The 21,316-nt window shown below is 38.6% G+C and overlaps 1 protein-coding gene across 7 annotated transcripts in view; it reads right to left on the reverse strand.

Annotated features, from left to right (window-relative positions):
• Positions 1–7,467: 7,467 nt before the first annotated feature.
• The window catches only part of ATP2B1 (ATPase plasma membrane Ca2+ transporting 1), a 52,769-nt gene continuing 38,920 nt past the window's right edge, over positions 7,468–21,316 (reverse strand). For 2 of the 7 annotated variants that reach the window (XM_056847551.1, XM_056847550.1), the window contains 11 exons: positions 20,749–20,986; positions 19,446–19,625; positions 19,253–19,340; positions 18,705–18,811; positions 16,574–16,765; positions 16,155–16,368; positions 15,775–15,986; positions 14,670–14,777; positions 14,014–14,196; positions 13,613–13,699; positions 7,468–8,681 (listed from right to left, as the gene is read on the reverse strand). In XM_056847551.1, coding sequence (XP_056703529.1) covers positions 8,364–8,681; positions 13,613–13,699; positions 14,014–14,196; positions 14,670–14,777; positions 15,775–15,986; positions 16,155–16,368; positions 16,574–16,765; positions 18,705–18,811; positions 19,253–19,340; positions 19,446–19,625; positions 20,749–20,986 — 1,927 coding nt within the window. In that variant the 3' untranslated portion in view covers positions 7,468–8,363. Of the gene's footprint in view, positions 8,682–13,542; positions 13,700–14,013; positions 14,197–14,669; positions 14,778–15,774; positions 15,987–16,154; positions 16,369–16,573; positions 16,766–18,704; positions 18,812–19,252; positions 19,341–19,445; positions 19,626–20,748; positions 20,987–21,316 lie in introns of all 7 variants that reach the window. The other 5 variants (XM_056847553.1, XM_056847552.1, XM_056847557.1 and 2 more) reach the window with 4 other exon arrangements.

The raw sequence follows: 21,316 nt of genomic DNA on the forward strand, positions 1-21,316 counted from the left end.
ATGGATTTATAACTTTGTTTCACGGACCTTAATTTAGTTCTCACGAACCCCTGGGGGTCCACGGACCCCTGGTTGGGAACCAGTGTTCTAGATCAAATGTCGCTACTGCTAAGTTATACCAAGTTTGCTGTGCATGAACCAAGGCTGTATTCTACTCCCGCAGAAATATCAGTTTGAAAATGATTATAAGGGACACATTGCTAAGCCCAGAGAGAAAAAATAAGTATTCTTATGAATTCACTGAGATCATAGCTTTGCTGCTGCTTACAATACATCTGAATGCAAAAGTGTTTCCAGAACAGTTGATGTGTAAGTTTAATTATTCTAAGATTGAGCAAAGAATGGTTGTCATTATCTAAACCCAATATCAAACCCAAATAAAGTAAGTGGCAAACATGGAGTCAACAAGCACAGAGAAATTATCCAGCACCTGTGGTTTTACAAAAACAAATCCATCTTAAAGTAAAAATGGAATTTCAACCAAGGGAAACATGTATATAGAATCTCAACGATTCAGGGCAATGTTTACTAAGAAATCTGGTTAGCAAAAGAAGAGCAAACAAAACGTGGAAAAAATAAATGAGAGACTGCTAGATGGGAATATCAAACGAATCATTTCTAGTGGGGGAAATTAAAGAATTGATAGCTGCACTCAAAAATACTTGTTGACTTCACAAGAGGAATAGTTATGTAATAAATTTAGAAGAGCACAAATACACTTCACATAGTGTATTACCAATGACAAACCTAAATTAAAACACAACATTGTGAGGGATTGTTTTGTTTAGTAGCTGGCTGTAGATTCAGAGTTTCCCTAACACAAGGGTAAGGCACCTCTAATTATAGATGACCTAATAATAATCAATGATAATAATCAATGAAGGCCCAGAAAAATTCAGGAAAAAGATCTTATCCCAATACTTTTCTGTTTTTCCAATGGAATCACTGGAAATTAGGGCAGCACTAATAATGGAAGTTTTTCTCTTCTAGAATGAGTGAAATGTGTTTTCAGATGAGGTTTTACTCGGCACACACAGTATGGAGACCTTTACGCAGGACAATCTACAGCATTAGTGAATGACAATTCTTGTATATATGTTCAACACTCCAATCGATATCTACTCAGAGGAATCTGCTGTCTTCATGAGGAAAGCATATGGTGCCTTTGTGGTTTAAGAAATAAAAATTATTTTTTTAAAAAAGAATTGTTGTGTGCCTTTCTTGTTACCTATTAAATTAAAATACATGTGATTGGGTAGCAGTGGGTATAATGATTCACAACTCTCTAGAATTGTGGGTGTATTTTGGATTTTGCTTGTAGAAAATTAAGACATTTATACTTTTAAATTTTCTAAATATGTCTGATAGCACAATTTTATAAGCCGTTACAAATTATGTATTTTGTCTTGTTAAAGCTGTTAAGGTAAAGTTTGATAAGAAAAAAAGTATTGCATGTATTTTCTCAGGGTTTTTTTTTTGTTTTTTTTAAAGGACAAGACACTTTCTTCCATGGCTTCAATATTTCTGGACCTTTTATATCTCTACTTCTAATGGCATACTTTTAGAACCACATATTGCCTATTTCAACCAAGTTCTTCTGGCTGCAGCACCCACAATCTATCACAGTATTGTGGATGTTCCCCCACCATGTAGGAGGAGCTCTTCAGAGGCATGGGGATGCAGGAACCGGAAAGCTCCACTACAATGATGTAATTTGTTGTATCCAAGCCATTAGTTACTAACAAATCCTTCAAAGGTAAAAGATGAGAAAACGCATGGACATACCGGTTATGGTGCTAGACAGTTCTTTAGAAACCCCATGGGCATTTCAAACAAGTGTATTTTAGAATGATATGTATAGGCGATAAAATCAAGGCAATACTGGGGGACCTGAAGAGCAATGGTGACAAACAACTGGTATAGAAGCTGACATTGAGTGCTATGGAACTTATTGGAAGACCTATGAAGGAGAAGCAACAGCAGCAAAGAAATATTATTTCTCTGCTACCACTGTATCAGCTAGTTCACAACCATCCCAACTGTTTATATCTTGGCATTGGGGGACTTCTAAATTTGAGCCTTTATTGTCACAGGACCAGGTTATCAGTTGTGATGCCTTTGTAAAGTTATTTGCTGATAAAATCTTTTAAGTACATTCTGATTTGGATGCTGGTTGTAACAGCTCAGAAAGAAGATAGGCCTGATGCACTGTCTTGTCATTTATGGAGCATTTTAACCTAGTTACCATGATGGATGTTGACAGGATCTTGGGATCTGTGAAAGTCACTACTTGGGCTTGGGATCCATGCACATCCAGGCTACTGAAATCATGTAGAGATCGCATTAACAAACCTTTGTTGTCTGGCATAGATCAGTCACTGACACAGGGTGCCTTCTTTCCTTGGAAATTAAGAGAGATGGTTATCTCGACTTAAAAAACTACTTTTTAAAATAACACAGAAAGATGATGTGGTCAGTTATCTCACTCTCTATTTTCCCGTTCTGGGCAAGGTGATTGAGAGAACAGTGTCAGACCAGCTTCAGGTCTTTTTAGATAACGCATCTACTCTGCAACCTTTTCAGTCTCGTTTAAAGCCAGGCTATGGGATAGAGACAGCTCTAGTGGCCCTAGTTGAAGATCTCTGGCTGAATGCAAAGGCCATGCCTCTTTGATGCTCCTAGTGATTTTACCTGCAGCCTTTGATACTGTGGATCATGCCATCTTGTTAAGACATCTGGAGGCAGAAGTAGGTATCGGCATGTGCTTTGGACTGGCTCAAATAATTCCTCACAAACCAGTCTCAAGGGATTGCTTCTGGAGGCCAGTTTTCATCAGAGTGGGATTTGTCCTGTGGGGTTCCTCAGGGGGACACTCTTATTTCCTTTACTATTCATTCTCTATGTAAATCCTTGAGAAGAAATCATTTGTAGTTTTCGAACTGGGTATCATCAATATGCTGATGACACCCAACTCCATAGCTCTGTATTCAAATCTCCAGGCATGGTGCGGTAGAAATCCTGAGCTACTGCCTGACTGCTGTGGTTAAATGATTAAGAGTGAACAAACCAAAACTGAATCCTGACAAGAGCAAGGTAATGCTGGTTGAGCAGGGTGAGGTGTTGAAGAACGTTGCACTTCCCACTGTTAGTGGGGTTCAGTGGACCCTTGCTTACATGGTTAAGAGCCTAGGAGTTACACAAGAACCAGCATTACTATTGGAGAAGCAAGTTTACGTAGCTGCTTAAATGCTTTTCCAGCTTTGTTGAGCCTGGAAGATGTCCCCCTATCTTGACTTGGCCAGTATGGCCACCTAGATCCATCAAGACTAGACTACCATAAGACACTGTGCATGGGTCTTCCCTTGAAGTCAGCTTTGAGACTCCAGTTGGTACAAAATGCCACAGCTCAGTTAGTAACAGGAGTTAGATGGAGCATGCATATTGCCCCTTTTCATTGACTGCCAATCAGTTACTGGGTTTAATTCAAGGTACTACCTATCACATTAATCTCTTGCCATGAAAACCCCAAAAGGGGTCACCATAAGTCGGCTGCAACTTGAAGGTACTTCACACACACACACACACACACACACACACACATCATCATTTTTCTGCATTCAGTCTGCACATCCCTAGAACTTTTTATATTCTTGACCATTACTGGTTACATCCCTTTTTCATAAAGAGAAAAACAAAACTTGGCTCAGCAGTCATAGCAGAGCTGAACCTGAGTAATGAATACAGCATACTGGAGCGGGACACCATACCATTCCAGGATTCACAATTTTCACAATCATACTAGCGTGACTAGGCCATGGAATGCAATTACACAACACTCAGCTGGAGCAATTTCTTTCTTGACCATTTCTCTTCAGAGCAATTTGGTACTTATATCCTGAGGACTAGTCTGTGATGCTCATTTATTTTACAGATGTCTTCTGTTTTCAACTCCAGTGATGGCAGTTAACGGGAAAGAAGATTCTGGCAGGAGCCAATACCTGGACAGATCCTATACTCTAGGTTCCTAGGATGTCATCTTGCCCTTTTCAAGTGAAAGGAACACTTGATGTTGTTGTTTTTAGTGCCAAGCATGAGTGTGCACGCAGCTTAAGGTAAAGGTCCCCTGTGCAAGCACCGGGTCATTCCTGACCCATGGGGTGATGTCACACCCCGACGTTTCCTAGGCAGACTGTGTTTTCAGGGTGGTTTGCCAGTGCCTTCCCCAGTCATCTTCCCTTTACCCCTAGCAAGCTGGGCACGCAGCTTACTGAAATGAAAATCTGAGTGGTGTCATAGGAAGGGAAAACTTTCTACATGAAAACTTTCTACATTTACTTGTTTTGAACAAAAATCTCCTTAATGGCGGATTTTAGAATTAGAAGTAAATTTTAAATTTCAGCGTGTTAGAATATTTTAATTTTTGTAATTCAATGTCTAGGTATAGTTAACTATGGTGGCAGCTGACCTGAGCCAGGCCAGGCTGGAGGGCGGGGGGGGGGGGGGCGGGGCGGAGTATAAATAAAAAGTTTTTAAAAATTATTATTACTATTATTATTTAGAGACATCTCCATTCTAGACACTTTAGGGAAGGTATGATTAGTGTGAGCATCTGCTGTTAGTGTTCCGATGAGACCATGCTAATTTTGTCAACCGTGTGTCAGACCCAACATCTCAAAACTGGTGCTTCAGTGACTATACATCCAGTGACTGACAGTCTGCACCTTCCAGACATAAACCAGAACACAACTTCCACAAACTGTTTATATACATTGGTGGGCAGCCAGACAAAGCTAATGAGATAAGTGTGTGTGTGTGGGGGAAATGTACGTAAGATACAATGTGCTGAAGACAAGCTGTAAAGTACATTATCTACTGCTACAGTGTCAACACTTAAGATTCTATACATGCTTACAGCTGCAGCAAGGAGCAGCTTCATCCTCAGTATCTTGCTGCTCAGCAGAATCACAGGGATATATTTCAAATCCTGTGCTTGCCATGCAGCTGAAGGAAATTAATAGAACTGCAGTAACATCAGAATGGCAATGCTGGGAATGATTAGAAGACCTGTAAAAGCAAGTCACCCATGTGTCTGGTTCTATGTTTACTTCTGCATTTCTGTGTCTACTACATACCTAAACCACCAAAAAAAAAAAAGCAGAAAAGAGCCACAGACATTAATATGGAGATCTATTTCAAAGTGATATGGCTAAAGGGAAACAGGAAAGCTCATAGAGAATTGAATAGTGGCAAATGAAAAAGAACCTGATTACAATCCCATTTTGGAGAAACCAGACATCAAACAGAACCAAGAAGGTTTTGGGTAATCAGTTCACAATACTTTATAGCCCTGTGTGATTCATTCCTCTGAGAATAAAGAGTTGGTGTTTTATCACCTAATTTGAGCCCTTTCACTCAACCCATGTCTTTAAAGTTTACATTCAATAAATGCCTAAAAGTGCCAGTTCGGTACAAGCAAGCATACATTATCCAACCAGAACAGTACATATACACACACAATTCTAAAAAAAAAAAAAAAAAATGCAGACCAGGCTGCTTAAGTAAAACAAAGTTATGTATTTCAAATAAAAAAACTCTTCCAAAAATTTCAATCCCCATTCAGAGACAGATAAACAGCACATTTATTTATTTAAGTTACAATGAGCAAGGTAAGTACACCTTACAACCAGAAAAAGCAATATGGGGTGATCAGCAATTGAAAAGCAGTAATTATTATTGTTTTGATAACTGTTTCATGATGCCATGTTCTGTTGCTTCCACAGTAGTAAAGTGTTAGAACAAGTACTCCTGATTTTGGGTTTCAGTTACACTTATTAAGACTCAATGTACTGCTGGTCAACAGGATCAAAAAAAGAATAATTTGTACACAAAAGTCTACATTAAAGTTTCCTCTAAAGGTCTGAAATGTAGAATTCACAGTAGATTTTGACATTCAAATGCAGTTATGACTACCATTAAGACAGAAGGAAAAAAACCTGCAAGTTTGTGTTCAAATTTCAAGGTAAATGTAACAAAGTATTAGTACACTCATTCTCAAAGCTAGATAGTTTGAACAGTTAAGATCCACTCATCTCTGTCTGTTGCAGGCACTCTTCACCTACCTATAAATGTGCTTAATTTCTCAAAATACAGTTCTTCCCAATTAGAGTGAGTAGTTGACAGTGAGACACAGTGCATAAAAACCTTAAGGATGGCTTGTTATTTCCCACTGAAGAGTGGCTCATTCACCACAATCTTAAGCAGTAGTAGCTTTTGACAACTTTTATGTGTCTACATCATGTGTTACACCTCTCTGGAACAGCATCTCATACTTGAGTTAAATTCTACACCCTATGGATGCAATATTTCCAGTGTTGCCTTTTCCCCAGCAGTTCTCTATGACCCCTGAAAAGCTAACGCTGGAGGTCCCAGAAGAACAGTGAGGAGTGGGAACAGGCTGCATTCACCACTGTATTGTGTCAGTAGGACATGACGCTATTTTAATGGTGCATTTTCCCTTTCTCCTTTGTTAACCTAGTTTCCCCAGAACGTCTCTCCTCCAAATGGGGCAAGTCAAGGCCTAACTTAACAGCTAAAATACATTCTAGTTTCCCCTATGAAAAAGGCACAGCTCTTACAAAAGGACTTTAAAATAAACAAAGATCATTTCCTGGGTGTCTTCAGCCATGGCTCAGTACACAAAGGAGCTACTGTCAAGGATGCTCTTTCAATTTTCCACTTGGCAGTACTTTTAAACTATTTATTTGAACTACATTTCTTCAGTATTCTTATTCCTTGTTTGGCTCCTCTGGCAAAAGAAAAGTATCTAGTAACTTCAGGAACAGGAAAGGTTAAAAAGACAAAAAGAAAAGGAAGAATGAACTAACTGTAAAGGCAGCCACTTTTAAGAAGTCAGTTTGCAGATCCTCATGTGTGAACATTATTCTTTTTCTTGCTGTTTTTGGCCTCCAGAAGGTTGTTTACAAGAATCATCAGTATTTGCTATTTGAATATAAGTCCAATTAGTGACTTTTTAAAAAATGCAAGTCAAAAATAACTTTATAGGACAATGAATTTTGCTTGGATAAGGTCTTCCAGCCTTATCTACTGCTAGCCTTCCAATTTATCAGTGTTAAAAAGGAAAATTGCAAAATATTTACGAAACGTCCACCCAAAACGAACCCACCAAAATCAAAGCAATATTTGTAAGTGCTTAATGTAAAGGTACCGAGTCTTGTAAAAACCATTGGTGCATATTTATTTTTAATAAAAAGGGCTGATTTATTTTATTTTTTTACAAATGAATTTCAAAACAAAAGAAAACATGTATGCTACCTATTCATAATGTTCCAAATGCCAACAGCCTTCATGCTGTAAGGATACTAGATTAGAAAAATAAACAGCTCCACTCACAGTTCACCAAGACAGCACTAAGCTATTGTGTTTAGACAAAAACCAAAAGGACTAAGGTTCTGATGTATTTTGATTTAATCCATTTTGCCTGAGATAACAAAAGTATTTCAAGCAAGTTCCATCACATTTTCCTGCATTAAACAATCCTCTACTAAATTTTGAACAGAAGTTATTCATCAAGTTTCTCAATTTTTAAAAATTTAACAGTTGTTTCAAAACCATTAAGTAGTAAATGTTTAAGAAACTAATTAGGACAGAGGCCATAACTTCATTAGAACACCACTGCTCATGGTTTTTACAAAGCATTAGTGTTACCTATTTGGCTATTAGTAGTAGCAATTTTATCTACAATATTTAACAAGGTAAATTGCAGGCAAAAAATTTAGTACAGTTTCAATAGAAACACCCTTTTCCTGAAAAATACAGCAGTATTTGATGGACTAATTTTTTTTCTTCTGCATCATTTATAAGGAAGCTTCCCATCTATGAACAGGAACAAAAAGTATCTACAAACCTTGTAAACAGATCTGTATCATTTATAAACATAAATAATCCAAATTATTAACAGCCAACAACAGAAATTAAAGTTATCAATTCAGTGATCCAGGGCTTCCTCGCCCTTCCCAGCCCTCTCTTCAAAAAGGAACGAGAAACTAAAGCTCTGCTTAACGTACTCAGAAGGGCCATTCTTAAGTACAGCTGATGATCCACAGGTCACTTATGCCAAGTTACTGTTTATCTGTCAGAGTTCATTATTACTCCCCCCCCAAGCACCCTCAAGTCTGGCAGAAAGCTCTTTTTTAAAAAAATAAATCTACATTCGTACAAGTGTGTATCTTCTTGTTGAAGTCCAAGACAAGAATACCTTCTTGCCCGTCACAATGAGTAGAAGACCCAAGTTTTAATTTGTTCCTTTACAATGCAGCTAATGCGTTAAAACATTCAGCTTACAATCAGAGTGATGTTTCCAAACTATGTAGTGGGCTCCCTGGGGATGAAGAGGTAGCAGACTTGTTCAAGTCTGTGGTAAGATGAATTCCACTGTCAACTGCATTGTTATTTTTGTTGGGAGAGGGCGGAAGAGGAGTTGAGTTGCGTTTCGTTGGCGCATCGTCTTCAGCATCAGTGTCATCAATAAGGGGAATGTGAGTCTCAGAATCTTCTTCTATTCTAAACTCTGGATGCGTCATAAAGTTGTGGATTGAACTTCTTGACTCAGGTTTTTCTAATCCTTCATATAAAGAACTACGAAACGCATTCACCACTCGGATCTGTAAATGTGAAAAAACACACCAAGGTTAGTTTTCAGCAGGCTTACAATCAGTGAAACATGGTTTTTATGAGTTTGAATCCACAAACAGCTAGACATGAGTGAACTGAATTTGTATGTAATGCAGTGGAATTTGCAATAAACTCTAAGAAATAATGAAGAGCATTTCAGTACAGCCCTATCAGGCTATGGTAGGTATAAAAATTATGTGCACTGAAAAATTGGAAAGCTCTACAAATTTTAATACTACACTTAAATTAACACAAGATTGTTTTCTGTTAAAAAAGCCAATCTGAAGAATGTTGCTTGATTTAATGAACTGGATAAAATCTTAGTTTTGCAACACAAAGGAGGGGGGAATTCTATAAGCCTGAGCAGATTGATTACTTTTCCCTAATGCTGTGAATTAAGATGCTTTCAACTATAAAAAACCAAGCAAACATAAAGTATCAAATATCAAAAGGTTGCATTTCCCTCCATTATCATGCAAAAACAAGCTATAAATATTTGAGTATACACCACCCAGCAAAACACTTCCATAGTAATGTCTGTCACGAGTTCCACCAAGGATTTGTGGCATCAAGAAGAAATACAAAATAATATTTCATCTGTAAGATACAGTTGTTTTCTGTCCTCTACCTTCATACTGTGAGGTGAAACATTTCAGTTGCATTAAATGAAGACAAAATAGAAACATATATGGAACAGTTACGCAGACGGCAGATTCTCATACAGATGGAAACCTTTGTAAGTTCAAACAATGGTGAAATTAATTTCTGCAGAACTGAAAAAACGCAACACAGCAAATAATGAGATTCTGTATTTTTGGCACACGAGAGTCGACCATTTGTTTTCTATGGCCAAGCTACTCGGTTTATCCAAGGAGTTGAGAATCAGTATATTTCATTATGCTGAATGAAACTGCCATCAATATTAATATAGTTCATCTAGCCCAACCCCTCCTTTACCACAGAGGCCAGGTAAGACAAAGGTGGAGTGACTCCATCTTCACAGGCCTGCTCCAGGATTGGTTCACAGTCACCCCCTTCTAATTCCCACTATACGGTTAGAAGAACTAAACACTCCCTATGTTCTGTAGTGTCTGAGTTCAGTGTTTTAAAATTCTGCTGGCTCCCCTCACCCATCCTTCATTTCATAAGTTTATTAATTTTATGGTTTTAATTTGAAGTGTTTTTTTACATGAACTTGTTGCATTTCATGAAGGTTGAGAACCTCTGTGGAGACAAATCAGTACACATACTAACAGCAATATTCTATATCATAATTTGCTTGTGGAAGTTCAGGTGTTCTGCTATTAGGAGGTTCTATTCCAAGCATTCTCTTGCTGAATCACAGCCTCTTTGCTCCAGGACCACAATTCCGTAGTGAGATCCCACAGATCCATTCCAATAATGTTCTGCTTCACTCCTCAGAAAGGAGCCTTCCCCTGACACAAGGCTCTCGTTTCAGGGGAAGGTTCCTTTCTATAGAGGAAAGCATTTGCACTAGTGAAATCTGACCTGCAGTTTTAATTTTATAGTATCAGGGGAAATACAAGCAGGGACCCGCAAGTACTTGTGGGGAGGCATCTCATTTTCTCTGTCTTCCCTGAGTCCACAGTCTCCCCCTTTTTCCTGCTTCCTTCTCTCCTTCCCACTCACCAGCAAACCTACCTTGCCTATCAGTGCCTCCCTGAATTCAGCTTTCCCTCCCCTTGGCAGCCTCTACCAAGGAAAATTATGACCCGGTTATGGGGCACCAGCTGTCAGGCTGGTCCCAGGCCAGCACCAGTTGTGTGGTGAAGAACCTGCAAGGACTTGTTGGGGGGGATCTCATTTCCCTCTCCCCCAGGATTTCCACAGCCCATCTCCTTTTTCTGCTTCCTTCTCTCCTTCCCGTCAACCACCCAACCTACATTTATCTGCCCCCCCCCCATTCAGCTTTCCCCCCTTCCCTTCCTCTGGTAGGAAAACTATGACTAAATTGTATAGTGTTGGTCGCTGGACCCAGTTGTGTGGTAAGGAATCCATGGAGACTTGCAGGGGCACGTCACTTTCCCGTGTATCCCCTTCCCCACATCATTTACTTTTTTGCCTCTCCTGGAAGCCCTATATCCTCGCCCCTTTCACAGCTTCCTTCCCTCCTTCCCACCCACTAATCAACCTACCTTTTACCTGCTCCCCCACCTTCAGTTATACTTATTTACTTCATTTTTTGTTGCCTTTCTCCACAATGGGGACTCAAAGCAGCTTAATAATTCTCTTGACCTCCATTTTATCATCACAACAGTGCTGTGAGGTAAGTTAGGATGAGAATATGTCACTGGCCCAAAGTCACTCAGTGACCTTCCATGATGCAGTCATGATTAGAACCTGGGTTTCCCAGATCCTAGTCTGAAACTCTTAACTACTAAACCACACTGGCTTTCATGAGGTGGCTGCTGTTGAATAGTAGCAAGTAGCCAGGGCCGAATGAGTCATGCAAGTTGCATGGTATCAATTCATTCAGCAGTTGCTGCCAGGTCTGTTCCCAATGAGTCCTCCATTAAAGGCCAAAACAGGCCTACAAAGGGCCCTGTCCCGTCCTCCTGCCTTTTACTAACAGACACAAAGTCTTGAAGGCTGGCAGCACTGTGTGGTGGTCTGGTGATGGCCACTGAAGGCATTCATTTCTTAAAGCTACCTGCTCTCCAATTAGTGTGTGTGTGGTTGGGAGGGGGGTTAACATCTATCTATCTATCTATCTATCTATCTATCTATCTATCTATCTATCTATCTATCTATCTATCTATCTGATTTTTCTGTGAACCTCAGTGTTTTCCAGGTTTGTAGAAAGATCTGTCTTGTCTGTTCACGGCTCCAATCTCCAGATTTGAGTATCCACAGATTTGGCTATGTTGAGACTTAAATATATTGGCAGCCTAATCATTGCCAAATGCACTTTGACCGCAACATTCCTTGGAAGCGATCTGCTAAACTGACAACTTGAGGTATAGAAACAGTATTAATATTTGCACTTCCGTGTTTCTTACACATAAACTTGACACTAATGAAACAGCCTTCAATTATTAATGAATCACCATAACATACAAGAACAATGCTCTAGACAAAAGATGTATACTACTGAACAAGCTGGTTCTACTGGAAACATGAAACTTGCGCAATCTCCTAGAACCGCATATGATGCGACACAGATGACCCTAGCTCAAGTGCAAGATCTGGAAAAAACCCTGAAGATCACTCCTTGTAAGAATGACAGTGCCTTCTGCTTACAGAAGGGCATCTTTGAATCCAACCTGATGCATCAAAGAGATGGCTTGCAGCAATATTATCCTACAGGAAGCAACAGAAGAGTATCTGCTTACACTTCTCCGTTTTAAGAGACTACAATACATATAATACATAAAATCCTATCTAGGGAAACAAGATTGGTTTATAAAGTAAACCAGGTAAGGGACTTGTCAAGTGATATTTCTGAAGTTCACGTATAGGTAGTACTATACCCTGGTTAGATGAGATTGCTTTCCTTGCCATTTTAGATAGTCTATGTACTTTTACTGTTACCCACCTTGGGTCCTGACTTGGTCAATAGAAAGGTTGGCATTTAACCATTTCAAACAAACCAGTACAGGTAGTTTGTTTGTTTTTTCCATATACTGTGATAGGGCCAAGTGGCAGACAAATACTGCCAGGCTATTTTTATAATTATAAGCAAAATATTGAAATACAACTTCCATGTGATCCAATATTGCCCTTGTAAGGGCATATAAAGAACAATGTAAAAAGAGAAATCATTCTCAAAGTCTATTTATTAAGAACTAGCTGCCATTTATTTTCTATTGGAGTAAGATTAAACCTGAAGAATATTTAAGTTTAAAAATAATGTGCCTTCCCTGCTCAGGAAAAACTTGAAGTTTTAGGGTTTAAGGTTGATTTAAGATTGTTTTAATACAAAGGATTTTACAGTAATTGTGCCATTTCACCACAAATATTTGTAATCTTTATTTATGTACTTTCCTCTATCCATTCTTTCAATTCTAATCACTAAATGGGATTAACACAGAATTATCTTTGTGGAAAAATAAGCTAGAAGAAAAGTTACTTAAATTAACCCACAGAAGTTCAAATACTATCAGCAAAAGGACCTAGAAATAAACAAGTCTAACTAATGAGCATTAGAGTCAAAAGCACCACTTACAGAGCAATCCTACAGAAAGTTACTCCAGTCTAAGCCTCTTCGTTTCAGTGGGCTTAGACTGCAGTAACTCTGCATAGGATTGCACTGTTAGAAGTTCAGTTTCAAGTTTCCAAAAATAACCCAAATTCTACAACTTTGCATTAAGTCTGCAAGCAGACTTAATGTGTAATCTCTGCATCAATGGAGTGCACAGTCAAGGTTTTCAAGCCAAATGTCCAATCTGTAAGTTGCAAGTACTGCACAAGTTATATTTGAACTTCTATACCTTATTAGTAAGCATCTTAAAGTCACCTCCTTATGTTGGGCCAGTTTGTAATATCTCAAATTATATTGTAAATCTTCTTGCAAATAGTTACAACTGAAGGCATATACTCAAATATTTATCACAGTTATTTCTAGTTGTTGTTTTTCACATCCCCTCTGTGCAAGAACAAAGGCACAATATATGCAGGCTCACAGCATTCACTGTAAATCTCTGCTGCAGCTGTTCCACCTGTGTTATAGCCCTCAAAGAAAAAAAGGGGGGAGGGTTGAAGACTCCCATTTTGTGAGAAAAAAAATGAGAAGCTTTAATGATGAATTTAAAGACTAGAGGAGAAAATGAGAAGCGTTAGGTGTGTGGATCAGGAAATGTTAATTTCATGCACTTAGGAACACACACTCACACCCCACAGTAGTAGAAGCAGTAGTAGTAGAGGAAAACACTACATGTGTAGGGGTAGAAATATTTGTTACATCATGATGCTGGCTGGCGATGGAAGGTTGCCGCCTTAGAGCCCCCTGAATGGAAGTTCCACTCTGGAAAGCATTCACTACATCCATCTGCAAGGAATCAGAGATTGTGACAGCTTGCTCAGCAAGAGAGAGAGAGAACAAGAGAAAGGACCATCCCATCTACAACACATAAAAAAAGTAAAGAAAAAGGCACTTTTATAGAGCAGATAAAGAGGCAAAAGAAGCATTCAGAGGTGAAGTAAAGAAGGCGCATGTGGCATTAGAATAATCCATTTCCCCATATAGGGAACATTCATACAAGTTTATGACCCCCCACCCCACCCCATACTGGAACTGAGATCAATGGGAAGATTCATAACCCCTTCAACCCTCATTATCTCCTACCTTTTCCAAGACCATACCTGAGTTTGTATCCTGTTTAGGCCCCTAAACCACAAGATCTGACCACGTCGCAGTTCTCTTTCGGCATGATCAATCTCCTCGACATCTTCTGCTAGCTCTTCTTCTGGAATCTCCTCCTTCTGTGTTCCATGGCCAGCTTCCTTTAGAAATTTTAATTGGCTGGTTGGAACTGTTGATATCAACTATGGCCAATTGGGGGGAAAAAAGTTAATTTTATTAAAAGGGTCAAACTTTACACAATCTGGATTTAGGAATACTGCCAAATAAAATTCCAAATAAATGACTACAGATTTCTCCCCAAAATTTTATAAGAAAGCTACTTACTAACTCGCCCAGAGCATGGGTTACAAATCAAAATAATAAATAAATTAGTAGATAAGGAAATTGTAAGGCCTTACAAACCAGCCCAGTGTTGCAAGAAAACATTAGTAGATGCAATAAAGGCATACTACTAATACTTGGTGACAGGCAGCAGAAGGGAAGACTGTGCCAATAAAGGCTGCCTTTCCCAAAGTTATTTGAAAATTCAAAATGTAAGTAATAAAGCAAGGAATAAGTTGCTTAAATGGAGAAAGTACAGTATATGACTACACACATGTACAGAATGCTAGCACTGTGCCATTCAGTTGCTGAAAATGCAGATATTTCTACTTACCTGGCCCCAAAGTAGTGTTCCCATTCCTAGAAAAACTGACCATAGCCATTGTTCTATTGTAAGTTCTGAACAACTGAAAGGCTTTCCACCAAACTGTACAATAACTATCTGTTAAAAGAAATGAAACAGGTTTGTTGGTTACTGAACAATGCACAGTTTAGGTGCTCACTTCCAGGTTAGCAAATGGTGCTAGAAATGATGTAACTAGGTTGAAAAACTTCTAATGACTTTCAGCCTTCCCTTCCACAAGAGAACTATTGGTGTATCTTGCATATCAAACTCAGAAGCAATTATGTAACTTTCAAGAGGAACACAAGTGCTGAGGACTGTTTTTACCACCTGCACAGACAGTAACAGGCTTAACATAATTTGAGAGAATTATGCATTCCAATAAACTAGCTGCTTCAATTTACCAGCAATAACAATGAATGCAATTACTCCCCATTTTTAATTTCAAGTTGCCCCCGTCTGAAGCTATTCACAGAATCAAAGCTTTGTTTACCCTAGAAGTATTGCTTGTGTGTTGCAGAACAGCAACAACAACAACAAAAAACCCGAGCATCTGAAAGAGTACTTCCTAATTAATCCTGCAACATGCCAATTTCGATTATGGTAACTATCAGTTAAAACTAAAAGCGTTCAAGTCCATATCCCTCTTCCACAAGTGATCAATGTCCAATTTTTAACAGGCCAAAATATATTTAGTCTGACATGCAAATATAATTGCTATCTCAAATTGTGTAATTTGAACAGAAACTAACTATGCTTGTTTCAGCAAGCACTGTAGTAACTTGGAGGTTCTGAAGCCCAGTCCTGTGCCTTAAAAGCCACAGGTGGGAAAAGTGTCATTAAGAAAGCTGCTAATACTGGACTTGTAAACACATTAGGATAATGGGGGGTAGAATTGGGCAGAAAGGCAGAATACAAATTTGTAAATCAATAAATAAATGCACAGTGATGACAAACTTAGGTTTCAGTAAGTTGAACTTCCAAGAATGACCGAAAATTATATACTGTATTTGTCCTGCCCAGTGATACCTATTCTGACACATTGTAAAGCACCAAGATACATTTGTTATCAGTAATTTACTAATTGTCTACCCACCTGTACAATAAATGTGCCAAGAACTATAGTACAGAAGATAGCATTATTGAAAATTCCTTCAAATACATTTCTTTCACCATGAATTTTTCGGGCATTTATTTCATTAAAGAGCTGCATCATCACAAACGTATTAAATACAATAGTATAGTGCTCTGAAGGAGGGGCGTGCAGTGGTGCATTTCTTCCACTGTCAATGTCAAAGATTTTTTCACCTGTGAAGGAAAGAGTGGTATATTCTAAATATCCAGGGCCAGTTCAGATTCCCAGGTAAAATATTCCCATTAAAAATGGGATACTGGAGAGACCTACAATAGCAATTTTCAAGGGGCAGCCACAAGAGCTTATTACTCAAGCACAAAACAAAATTTTAGGATTCTTACCTGCAAACAAGAGTGTGAAAACAACCACAAGCTGGTAGAAAGCATGGCCCAGAATATTCTTCATCATTGTGCGTGAGATGAGAGGTTTATTTCTACCATATGGTTTTCGAAGCAAGAGAGACTCTGTGGGAGGTTCGGTTGCCAAAGCAAGAGAGGCCAGGGTGTCCATTATTAGGTTTACCCATAACATCTGCACAGCTTTTAAGGGAGAATCCTATAAAAACAATATGTTTCCTAGTACATAAAACACAAATATCCTGAAAGTCAACAATTTTGCACTAAAAATTACTGAAATCAGGTAATTTTCCTTTAAAGAGCACCTTTGATAAAGGGCTCTAAGGATCATTCTGAATGTAACACAATTTACACGAAGCACATTTTCAACCTCACTAGCTGAAAATGAGCACACAAATACCTACTTGTGTAATACATGCTCCTGTGAAAGCAACAATTACAGCTACTACATTGACAGTAAGCTGGAACTGAAGGAACTTGGAAATACTGTCATAAACATTTCGTCCCCACATAACTGCTTTAACAATGCTTGAGAAGTTGTCATCTGTAAGAATAATATCTGAAGCTTCTTTAGCAACATCTGTTCCAGCAATACCCTGAAAGGAATGATGAAAAAACAAAAGGCAGAACATAAGTAGTAGTGGGCATTATCACATTTTAGGCGCACACGTTGCATTTAAGCACTTACCCCCAGGTGGTTCTATGACACTGCACTATAATATAGTTTTTGCACTGCCCAGGCTTTAAAGTATCAAACCAGCATCAAATTTATGCAACCTCAAATGATAACACCTGTCATTCCTTCAGCTTAAATGCAATGGGTTAGGTCAACATTTTAAAGTACAGGCCGATCACAGCAATTAAATTCTCGTGTATTGCTTTCACCCAACTAATGACTTTGTTAACACGAAGAGTAGCAAACCTAATGAAGAATGCCATGTAACAGCAGTACTGGAAAAATATACTGAAATATTCATTCGCCTTCAGAATCTCACACATTTTCCGCTTTGGTAGGAATAATAAAAAGACCAATTTTCTGAACATCTTCGCTATGGATAGAATGTTTTTAAAAGTTAACTGCAGTTAATCCACAAAGCCACTAGATGGCACAATAGTACAGTTGCTGAGTTTTCCACGACACTGAAGCAAATTAATTCTAGAGTACAAAGGCAATATTTTCTTAGAAGAACGACAGTTAGCTACTGGTGCCAAATGCTTAATTCTATACAGAGTAAAAAGCTGCACATGTTCAAGTGTAAGGTGCAGAAAGCATGTTAATATTCATATGAAGCAATATGGCTATTTGTTAAAAAGTCCCTTCAAGTTAAGCATCAACTAAACAAGAAACTTTTACTTTAAATGCTACATGAGAATGGTATGGGAGGTAACTACAGCTTGGCCTCCCACAAACATAACTAGACTGACTGGTTCTGCTCCCTGGAAAAAGCATCGCTACCTAGTCAGCATCAAAAAAGAAAAGAAAATACGTAAAGCAGGCAAGGTTCAGTGTCATGTAAGTGATCCAACTGACACCAAATTCTACAAAGATAAAGTAGTCTACACTGATCTTAGTTGCAGTGTCACAACACCAAGACAAGGAAAAGGAAGAACAAATGAAACCTGATCTCAGAATTAGGTGCTCAGAAGCAGTATCAGTTGAGCAGGAACCACGTTAACATCTCACAACCCACCACACCTCTTAGTTACATGGTTAATGGTAAGCTTTGTGAGATCTTTTCTGCCACAAGGAACAGCCACACATTTCTCTTCTCCAATTCCCTATCTTAGCCCCTCCCTAGCTCTCCTTCGATATGTCCTTACTATAAGCGAATTTTGTTTCTTCATACCCTTCTAAAGATACTACCTATTTCAACATCAACATATTTCTTCCACCATTTGATCAGTTTCTAGTACTCTGTCCCAGGTTCAAATAAATCCAGATGTACTTAAAGGTGTGTTTTAGATTTAGGTCACTTCTATTTTTCCAGTAATACGCTACAACTACAGACAGAGGATTAAAAAGAGTTTCTATGTAAGTGGCCAGTAAACTGCCATTTTTTTAGACTTGTAAAAAACAGGTAACTGTTTTTTTTCGGGCTGGATCCAAACTAAATTTCTCACTAAGGGGAGGAGCAATTTACACCAATCCCTCCTTCCCCACTGCAGAGTGCCTGCATGCCATTCCCCAGAGTCCACTACCCTCCAGAAGCAGCAGTTAGTGGTAATCTCTGGGCTGCAGTAGGAGGGGGGAGGCAGGAACGTTCCATTCCACTGATGGAAATTTTAGTCTTGATCTAACCCATGGGCATTTGACTTGTACACTTATCTTCAGCTGTGCCGTCCTGGCACCATGGCCATCTGAGAACAAAGTTGACTAGAAGCCAGGCAGGCAGCGCAAGGTGCATTCACTTCTTGTCTTGACAACTCTCTTTTATTCAGTCATCACCATGGTTCACACTACAACCAGTTCTCGCAGTTTGCTTAAGCTGTTATATTTTTACTAGAGACACTGATGACAGTGGTCAAATTTCTTACCATAGCAAACCCAACATCCGCTTTTTTCAGTGCTGGGCCATCATTGGTTCCATCACCAGTCACGGCTACGACTTGCCTCTGTTCTGCAACTGTACTGTCTATTATGCCTAAAATCAAAGCACCATTGGTATTTAGTTCAAACATGTATAATGAACTCAATTATGAGCTAATGTGGTATATATATGCTATCCATGCCATATTACAAGTTATGGCTCCAGCTCTCTTGAACACCTATATACTACTATTATGAAGAACTACTTTGATGAATCTTCTAGACATCACTCCCTTTTTGCACTTGCAAAGTAGTTTGGATTTTTTTTACACCCAAAGTTAATGCAAGAATTGGTTTTAAAAGTTGTTTAGCTATTTATACCCAACGTTTCTCCCCATTGGGGACCCAAAGCAACTTGCAATGTTCTCCCTTTTATACTCACAACCACATAGTAAGGTAGATGAGGCTAAGAGTGTACGACTGGCCCAACGTCACCCAGCAAGTTTTCATGACAGAGTGGGGATTCAAACACATTAATGCAAGGATATTTATTTACCTTTTACTAGGGTATGTTTGTCGGTAGGGGAAGACCTTGCAAGCACACGAAGCTTCGGCCAAAGTTTGTCTATTCGCTCCTGTTCTATCTGTAAAAATAATTTAGATTAGACTCTATCTGTAAAGCTAATTTAGATTAGTCTCATATAACTAAGATTTCAACTGAAACTAGAACATTTATTAATCAGACTCACCTCTCCTTTTTCATTACGTATTCGTCTATTGAATTCTTTGCCTTCTAGGCATAGGAAGTCTTCACCAGGATGCAAAATGCCACATTTTAAAGAAATAGCACGGGCAGTGTTAATATTGTCACCAGTAACCATACGCACAGTTATACCAGCACGCTGGCATTTTCTTATTGCATCAGGTACCTAAATAAGAAAGAGAACAGTATGCACAAAAAACCTGTTTGCTACTGTAGTTCTCAAGAACAAGGAAATACTCAAGTACTCTGTTCACAAAATGGCCCCCTTCCCAGCACAGACAATGTTTTAGTGGTCTATCTATGACCTTCTGACAGACAATGTTTTAGAGGTCTATCTATGACCTTCTGACATTGAGCTTCAGTTGTACTATGGCTCTACAGTTCTAGGGGGCAATTTACCCCTTCATGTTATTAGGATTTTTTTAATATATATATTAGCACTCCTATGGCTTATTCTGGCCATTTTCTTAAATGAGCACATTACTACAAGCTTATTTGCCCCACATCTGGAAGACAATTAGGCTCAAATCGGGCTGGGACTGCAATTTACTGCAGTTGACACAAAACGTTTCTCACAATATTCTGGCATTGGCCTACCTCTCACAATACCACAAATTGAGTGGTATACTTATAACAACCGTACCACTTATGACTGTAGATTAGAGTTTACAATGACTAGAGTGATCCTTCTATTAAAAAAAAAAAAGCTCCTCACACACGGATAGGTGTTTTGTTTTTGTGTTTTATGTAGAGGAAGCATTCAAATTGTACAATTCCCCCAACCTGCAGACCAAAGTGGTACAGTCACAAGTTTATTGCCTTATCTGTTATTGGTGAGAACTAGGCCTCAGATCTGTTTAAAAAGACAGTAGCAAACTTTTCTTAATTTCTTAGATTAAATGCATGTATAAACTTTTTATAAAACGTTTTATAAAAGTTTATTGTACACCAAGATTTGTTGTTGTTGTTTGAAATTCACTTCTAAGATCAATATCAATTCTATTGTAGGGTGCTTTCCTAGAAATGACACAATTTGTAGTAGTTACATTATTCACTCACTAAAGGGATTACAAGACTGAGGCCATACCAGTCAACATAAACATGCAAACTGTAGTTAGGATAAACTATATCAGACATTATTTCATCAACATGAGAGACAATTAAACAGAGTGTCTGGGTATTCTTTTATTTGTTCTTCATCATGGTAAAGATCCTAGAAAAGACAGCTTAACAGCTTTGCAAAAAAGAAAAATTCCTAAGGGCATACTGTAAAGATGAGTTTTCCCTACCTCCGGCCTTACAGGATCTTCAATGCCTACAACAGCAATGCATGTAAGACCTGTGACAATGTCATTTTCATTGTCCCACTCTGGCTCAGGTTCTCCTGCTGGGAAGTCTCTAAATGCCAGACATATGGTTCTCAGTCCCTCTGAGGCCATTGGCTCAATCACAGTTTTTACTATATCATCACGGTCCCTTGGTCTGAATACTTTTATTTCACCATTAGCACTCAGTATCTTAAAGCATCTGAGAACAAAAACACAACAGTTAAAGAACTTCAGGATTAATAAGCATCCAATGAAAGCCCTGAAGGTTAAAAGCACTCAGGACAGTATCACGTTTTTCTAAATCACAGAAACACTTAAAACCTAACTGCACATTACATTACAGAACAGTAAATCAGATTTTTAAAGAGAGGCTGCAAAGGAGATAGAAAGGAGCCTGAACTGAATTAGGATCACAGTACTGAAGAGCAGTAAGTATGCACATGCACAATCTCTGACTAAATTGTCCTTGAAGATGTGGGGAATATTGGAAACAACATAGACAAAGGGCTAATTCTCCTTCCCATAGTAT

The sequence above is a fragment of the Euleptes europaea genome, chromosome 3, assembly GCF_029931775.1.
Source record: "Euleptes europaea isolate rEulEur1 chromosome 3, rEulEur1.hap1, whole genome shotgun sequence".
Lineage (NCBI taxonomy): Eukaryota > Metazoa > Chordata > Lepidosauria > Squamata > Sphaerodactylidae > Euleptes > Euleptes europaea.